The 8,444-nt window shown below is 42.7% G+C and overlaps 1 protein-coding gene across 1 annotated transcript; it reads left to right on the top strand.

The window, feature by feature from the left end:
• Positions 1-3,388: 3,388 nt before the first annotated feature.
• Positions 3,389-4,982, top strand: LOC117647892. Its single transcript, XM_034389865.1, has 2 exons — positions 3,389-3,712; positions 3,795-4,982. Exons 1-2 carry the CDS (start codon positions 3,389-3,391, stop codon positions 4,980-4,982), a joined length of 1,512 nt encoding a protein of 503 aa, XP_034245756.1.
• The last annotated feature ends 3,462 nt before the right edge of the window (positions 4,983-8,444 follow it).

Genomic DNA, 8,444 nt, shown 5'->3' with positions numbered 1-8,444 from the left:
CGGCTTGCCAGTCAAAGTTTTCACGCATAAAGTGAATTTAGGTAAAAATGGTTAAATACAAAAACCACTCTTTCTCCTGAAGTTTGCCCCAGATTTGGCCTCCGGGTGATTGATCAGATGATTTTAAGTGTGGCCGATGCGATGCGCGCAACGTGACAAGCCTCCAAGTTGGCCGTTAGATGGGAGCATCATCGCAATGCTTCCAGGCAGAGTTGTCCGAAATTCCACCGAGTGTCCGAAATTACCCCGTTTCACGGTAGCTGGGTTGAGTTTTAGGGCACCAAGTTTAAACCAGGTATGATCTTACTGCTGAGAATTGATGAGTCTGGGGAACAATAGGGACGGGCGATTTCCAAATTTAGTATCGCGATTGCGATTTCTCACATATCAAGGCCGGAAATTTTTCATGAAAAATATACAAGGTAGGTTTACGCCAGACCGCGTCTTGTCGTAACAGGCTTCGCGATGTCTCGCTGCCTGTTCCTCCAATCCACGCCTGGCGTACCTACCTTGGCCTGCGGCGCCAGCCTGCCTGCGGCAGGCAATGGCTTGTCCGTTGTCGGTTATTTTTTAACTTGTGGAATGCTGGGGGGCTCCGCCCCCCAGACCCCCCTACATTGTTGGCTGAGCGATAGCGAAGCCTGTTACTCCAGTGGGGTTGAAAAATTTTTCCTGTCTGTCTGTCTGTGTGTCTGTCCGCACTACTCCTCCTGAACGGCTCGGCCGATCTCGGTGAGATTTGGCACACTTTTTGGGTATGTCCTTGGCTCGGCACACGCGAAATTTCACCAACCTAGCCCAACTGGTTCGGTTTTTATAGCCGAAAAACACTGAAAAAACGGCGAAAAATCGAGTTTTGTGTTGGCAGATTGCTTCTGTCTTGAAGAAAGGGGGGTCTGGGGGCCCCCCCAGCCCCGTGAAGTTGAAAAGTAACGACGGTCAAGATCGTGTTATCTGTAGATGAAGCAACTCTATCTGGAATGAAGGGGGGTCTGGGGGGCGGAATTTAGAAGTTACCGACGATGGGCGAGCCATGGCCTGCCGAAGGCAGGCTAGCGCCGCAGGCCAAGGTAGGTGCAAACGCCAGGCGTGGATTGTCGAAACTGGCGCAGCATCGCGAAGCCTGTTACGACAAGATACGGTCTGGCGTACACCTACCTTGTAAATAGAGTTGTTTTATCTACAGATAACACGATCTTGACCCTTGTCACCTTTAACTTGTCGAGGCTGGGGGGCTCCGCCCCCCACACCCCCCTTTCTCCAAGACAGAAGTGGTCTATCTGCAGAAATCTCTATTTTTCGCCGTTTTTTAGGTGTTTTTCGCCTATAAAAACTGAACCAGTTGAGCTAGGATAGCGAAATTTCGCGTGTGCCGAGCCAAGGACATACCTAAGAAGTGTGCAAAATCTCACCGAGATCGGCCGAGCCGTTCAGGAGGAGTAGTGCGGACAGACAGACCAACAGACAGACCGACAGACAGACAGACAGACAGACAAAACTTTTCAACCCCACTGGAGTAACAGGCTTCGCTATCGCTCAGCCCAAAAAATTTTATAGTTTTCCTGAAATGTTCCTAAGCTAAATTTTTCATGGAAAATTTGTGAAAAATGGATTTTTGCCTAATTTTGATGTTTCAAGGACGAATGACGAACATTCCCTTATATTCGTCTTAAAGGAGGAATTACATGCGTCATGCACCTTTCCCCAGCCACTATTAACGCTTTTCATGGAGAATCACCCCTTCGTTGTTTGGCTAATCCTTGCATATCTTGAAAGTCGTGGTTTAAGTAAATATTTCCAACCTTTTGTGCTCCGGGTCGAATATGAAAGATGTCATGCCAGTATGAGTGGTCAAATAAAACCCCCTTCTCTCCTCTAAAAGCGTGAACACCCTTATTAACAGAAACCAAGCCACACTCCCCTGCTTCTAAAGCGATAGAGAGTAGATTGTTTGATAAAGTATAGGGTGACTCGGGGTGACCCCAGCGTAAAACTTTCACAAGAGAAATACCTTCTTTAAAAAGCGGACTATCATTATTTAAACAGTTTAAACACTTAAAATATATTTTTAAAAAATTTCCATATTTTTCTGAAAAATATGAAAAATGTCACGTAAATAATTCAAAAAAATACTTATCGTGGAATTTTGCATCCCTATTCTAGACTGCATGCGTGTCTTTCTGCGCCTTGGGATTGAGGCCACTGGAGATCATGGGTGACGAAGGGCTCCTCAACCTCATCTAAGAGGCACTGGATCTTGGGGCCCAAAATGCGTGCTATGGCAGGCTAGATGCGCGGAAGCTCCTGCGTTGTCCAAGCACCTTGCTGCCAAGGAGAGCGACACGCTCATGATCGAAGCCCTGAAAGAAGCGGGAAGGACTGGATTTGTCGCTATGCCCCTTCTTATTTTGATTGCTGACTGCAAGGAACTGGTGGCTTATCTCAAGCGTTCGGCTATTGGGTAATTCTTTCCCAAGTCACCCGAGGTCCCGAAATCGATGTCTCCGATTTCGACGAAACTTTGTGGGTGTGTTCCCTATGTAGCAAAGAGCTCCAGAAAAAAATTTCAACTTTTTTGGTCGGCAAAAAAAATTTTAATCACGTATTTTGTAAAAAACACTGAAACCTGCACTAAAAATTTGTTTGTTGCCTGAGGGCGACCTGCCCGGTGGATTTTTTTTCTTTTCATGGTACTGAAAAAAAAAGTCCCCGAGAGCCACTTTAAAAGTCACTTGTTCCAGGAGATATGGACCAAAAAATTCGTTTTTCGCGAATACCCAAAAAATGCATCCGAATTTTTTGATGATAATTTTTTTTTAGGAAGGTCCTGTGGTGGTCTATCATCCTTATTGGTTTTGGGTTTGGCCAATGGAAAACCGAATAAAAATTGCGTTTTTTCCGTTTTTTTCGCAGTTTTTGGCCCATAGTATCGCCATTTTAAGTCTGACTTAATGAGCGCCATTAGACTTTTTTTTCGCCTTTTTAAGACGAATCGATTGATATAAGTTGAAGTCAAATCGGAGTATCCCAGGCGAAAATGTGTCTGTTCGTATACATGGTACAGGCTGTTTCTACGGTGATCTTGCCACGGCCAGTAGCCTGTTCTTGTCAAGTAAATAGACCTTTTTCACGTTCCCACCCCCTCCACTCGCACCTCCACCGTTGCCTAGCAACCCGAGCCAAACAAACCGCCGCCATGTTGATTCCGCTGCAGACGCTCGCGCGACGCTGGTGCCGGGACGAGCCCGGGGGCTTTTGCCCGAAGATTTAATAGTTTTACTGTGAAATAAGGCTTTACAAGTAAGTTCCAGAGGGATTTAGAGATAATTGGGTGTATTTTTGTCCGTTTAAGTGCAAGTGACATTACATTTTACGAAGAAATGTACTAATGGAAACTTTGTGCCATGTTTCAGGTCAGGTTATGGCAAGGAAAAGCGTATTAAAGTTGTATCATATAAATGATTATTTCATGAGATTCGACGACTGTCAAAAAGAAATCAATGATGAAGAAGAATTTGAAGTCGCATTTGATTCCTCTACCGAACAAGTCGTTTCCAAGAAGCGGAAAAAGGCCGACCTGCACAAGCAATTTCGAAGAGGACAGAAAGCCTATGAATCAAACCATGTGAAGAGTTTTGTGTGGGATTCATCCCACCTTGTAATAAAAGGAACTGTCAGAGCCTCCATGAAGGGTCAAAATTACACAACCTCTGTAGGTATTTTGTTTTTTTAGAGTGTGTTAGTTGTTGTGTCCATTGAAATTTCATTTGTGTTTTTGTTCGAAATCTTTTCAGGTGGTCTTAAATGAAGACTACAGCATTAAGGAAACAAACTGCAATTGTGTCAGGGGCATTGCCTGCCACCACATAGCTGCCCTTCTAATATGTGGTCATTACAATATAAGTGTAACTGACGTTGAATGTTCTTGGAAAGCGAAAAGAACTGAAGAGCGAAATGATGGCTTGTCTTTTGATCAATTGTACCCTCCCAAGAAACCTTATAGTGCTGTTCCAGAATGTACAGAAGAAGAATTGCAAGAAATGAGTCGTACTATATGGCAGTGTGGCAGGGGTGGTGCTGGCATTGCCTGGATTTTGCAGCCTGAACCAGAACCTGAGAATGGCACGGATGAAGATTCGCCTGAGTGTGTTACAATTCCATGCATAATGTCTATTTTGAGGTCTGTTGAGTTTAATGAGGCTCGTGATAAATTCAAGTACCTTCTTTCTGCTGCCAAGATGTCCCCTTCTGCAATCTGCCAGATTGCATCAGCTACTGTGGGCCAAATGACGAATCCTCTTTGGACTGAAGGAAGAATGTACCGATTCAATGGGAGTAAGATTGGAGACGTCATACATGCCGCAGTCAAGAACAGGAAATTGTGTGAGTCTTTATTGAAGAGTCTCTTTGAAAGAGTGAAGGTAAAGTCTACAGTTGTGAAAAATGTGAAAGGAGGAAAATACAAAGAGCCTGGTTTAAATGCTGCCCAGTGGGGTTCAGATCATGAATGTGATGCAAAGAAGAAATTTTCTGAAACAACTGGTTTGACTGTGGTGGAGACTGGGCTTTGGATTCATGAAAGTGGACTGTGGGCCTGTAGCCCTGATGGGCTTGTTGGTACAAACGCTGTAGTGGAAATAAAGTGCCCGTTTCAGTTTAGAAATGCCAGAAGCCTCAAAGAGTGTATAAAGAATGAAAAAGATTTTTTTGATACTGCAGTTTCTAAGAGGTATGCTATTTATTATGATGAAGATTTGGACAAATTTGTTTTGTGGGACGATCACAATTATTATCACCAGATACAGGGTGAGTTGTGGTGTTCCTTTCGTGATATTTGTTACTTTGTTGTGTGGATCCCAGAAGATATAGCAATTGTTGAGGTAGAGAGAAGTGATGAGTGGTATGATAATAATGTGCCTAGGTTGCTGAAGAAGTATGAGAAGGATTTCTTTCCCCGTTTAATGAAGCATCGAGAAGAGTGACTTTGTGCCAAAGAATACAAAGTGCTGTGTTTGTTTTTAAATGATTAATATTTTTATTTTATTTTTGTGGCTGTTTTCAAGTTTTCTTACTCACAATTAAGAAATGCCTTGAAGCTTTATTTTATTTTCTACAAGTTTAGTTTGTTCTGTTATGAAGACTGACTTTATGTGGTTGTTCCTATTTATAATTGAACCGTCCTACTTGTGATGTAGTGTAATGGTAGTTAATGTTCACTGCTGTTATTTTGTATAAGAGTCACTAATTTAAGGTCATTTTTACAATTAGACCGTCCTACTTGTGATTTAGTGTAATGGTAGTTATTGTTCACTGCTGTTATTTTGAAATTGAGTCACTAATATAAGGTGAAGTTACTAATGTTACATATGAATGTTAAATGTATGGCAGTTCATACAATAGACAAGAAAAATAATTAATAAACGTTTTAATTGAATACAGAAATAAATTTCTAATACAAAGATAATTATTCCCCAGAACAAGTACAGAGTAATCATTACAATTTAGCAAACAGACACTACTGCCACAGTCTCATCTCATCCTCCACCTCTGCAATAAGAGGAGGCATCAGATTTGTCAAAGCACAACACGTTTGGAACAATTGTGAGGCATAGCTAAACATATTAGCGGGATACAATCTAATATATCATACAGTTTGATTCTTGCATTTGCCCGCTCCACATGTATCCTAGCCCTTGCAATACTGGTTGTATTTCTCACTTGGGCAGGAGTGAACTGGGCTGTATTTTTGAAGGGCGGAATATTTAAAGTAACACCAGGCGGCAACATATCATGAACAAGGAACCCTTTGTCAGCTAAAACAAGATCACCAGGTTGCAATTTGTCCAATACTCCACACTCATGCATTATAGTTTTATCAGAATTGCTTCCAGGGTACAAATCAGATAAAAAGTTATGGTACCGTTAGGTGCCACAGCAACAGCTCCTTTTGCAGTGCTGTATCCTTTATAACCACTGTGAACCAAGTTTTTGTTCTTCATACCATCAGGAACCTGCACTCTCAATTCTGTACAATCAATTACAATTCTACAATTTGGGTAAGGCCCAAAGCATTCAGGCAAAGATTTTTTATTTTTATGTCTAGAAGGGATGTCTTTCATTGCAGACTTGAAGAGCACAGTGTGGAGAGCGCTTACCCATGTTCTGATAATCCTTGTAACAGTTGAGTCACTAATTTTAAACCAATACCAATAAATGGGTAAAATCGAGTTTTTGCAGAAATTCGTCTAAGAAGGGTGTCCTGGGGGCCCACCAGCCCCTAATTGAAAGTTAGCGTAAGATCTTTACTAGATGAAGCAACTCTATCTGGAATGAAGGGGGGTCTGGGGGGCGGAATTTAGAAGTTACCGACGATGGGCGAGCCATGGCTGCCGAAGGCAGGCTAGCGCCGCAGGCCAAGGTAGGTGCAAACGCCAGGCGTGGATTGTCGAAACTGGCGCAGCATCGCGAAGCCTGTTACGACAAGATACGGTCTGGCGTAACCTACCTTGTAAATAGAGTTGTTTTATCTACAGATAACACGATCTTGACCCTTGTCACCTTTAACTTGTCGAGGCTGGGGGGCTCCGCCCCCCACACCCCCCTTTCTCCAAGACAGAAGTGGTCTATCTGCAGAAATCTCTATTTTTCGCCGTTTTTTAGGTGTTTTTCGCCTATAAAAACTGAACCAGTTGAGCTAGGATAGCGAAATTTCGCGTGTGCCGAGCCAAGGACATACCTAAGAAGTGTGCAAAATCTCACCGAGATCGGCCGAGCCGTTCAGGATGAGTAGTGCGGACAGACAGACCACAGACAGACCGACAGACAGACAGACAGACAGACAAACTTTTCAACCCACTGGAGTACAGGCTTCGCTATCGCTCAGCCCAAAAATTTTATAGTTTTCCTGAAATGTTCCTAAGCTAAATTTTTCATGGAAAATTTGTGAAAATGGATTTTTGCCTAATTTTGATGTTTCAAGGACGAATGACGAACATTCCCTTATATTCGTCTTAAAGGAGGAATTACATGCGTCATGCACCTTTCCCCAGCCACTATTAACGCTTTTCATGGAGAATCACCCCTTCGTTGTTTGGCTAATCTTGCATATCTTGAAAGTCGTGGTTAAGTAAATATTTCCAACCTTTTGTGCTCCGGGTCGAATATGAAAGATGTCATGCCAGTATGAGTGGTCAAATAAAACCCCCTTCTCTCCTCTAAAAGCGTGAACACCCTTATTAACAGAAACCAAGCCACACTCCCCTGCTTCTAAAGCGATAGAGAGTAGATTGTTTGATAAAGTAAGGGTGACTCGGGTGACCCAGCGTAAAACTTTCACAAGAGAATACCTTCTTTAAAAAGCGGACTATCATTATTTAAACAGTTTAAACACTGAAATATATTTTTAAAATTTCCATATTTCTGAAAAATATGAAAAATGTCACGTAAATAATTCAAAAAAATACTTATCGTGGAATTTTGCATCCCTATTCTAGACTGCATGCGTGTCTTTCTGCGCCTTGGGATTGAGGATCACTGGAGATCATGGGTGACGAAGGGCTCCTCAACCTCATCTAAGAGGCACTGGATCTTGGGGCCCAAAATGCGTGCTATGGCAGGCTAGATGCGCGGAAGCTCCTGCGTTGTCCAAGCACCTTGCTGCCAAGAGAAGCGACACGCTCATGATCGAAGCCCTGAAAGAAGCGGGAAGGACTGGTTTGTCGCTATGACCCCTTCTTATTTTGATTGCTGACTGCAAGGAACTGGTGGCTTATCTCAAGCGTTCGGCTATTGGGTAATTCTTTCCCAAGTCACCCGAGGTCCCGAAATCGATGTCTCCGATTTCGACGAAACTTTGTGGGTGTGTTCCCTATGTAGCAAAGAGCTCCAGAAAAAAATTTCAACTTTTTTGGTCGGCAAAAAATTTTAATCACGTATTTTGTAAAAAACACTGAAACCTGCACTCAAATTTGTTTGTTGCCTGAGGGCGACCTGCCGGTGGATTTTTTTCTTTTCATGGTACTGGTAAAAAAAGTCCCCGAGAGCCACTTTAAAAGTCACTTGTTCCAGGAGATATGGACCAAAAAATTCGTTTTTCGCGAATACCCAAAAAATGCATCCGAATTATTTGATGATAATTTTTTTTAGGAAGGTCCTGTGGTGGTCTATCATCCTTATTGGTTTGGGTTTGGCCATGGAAAACCGAATAAAATTGCGAATTTTTTCCGTTTTTTGGAGGTTTTGGCCCATAGTATCGCATTTTAAGTCTGACTTAATGAGCGCCATTGGAACTTTTTTTTCGCCTTTTTAAGAAATCGATTGATATAAGTTGAAGTCAAATCGGAGTATCCCAGGCGAAAATGTGTCTGTTCGTATACATGGTACAGGCTGTTTCTACGGTGATCTTGCCACGGCCAGTAGCCTGTTCTTGTCAAGTAAATTCGAAC

The sequence above is a fragment of the Thrips palmi genome, unplaced genomic scaffold (assembly GCF_012932325.1).
Source record: "Thrips palmi isolate BJ-2018 unplaced genomic scaffold, TpBJ-2018v1 HiC_scaffold_3, whole genome shotgun sequence".
NCBI lineage: Eukaryota > Metazoa > Arthropoda > Insecta > Thysanoptera > Thripidae > Thrips > Thrips palmi.
The sequence above is the reverse complement of the archived record's forward strand: the minus strand, read 5'-3'. Positions and strand labels throughout refer to the sequence as shown.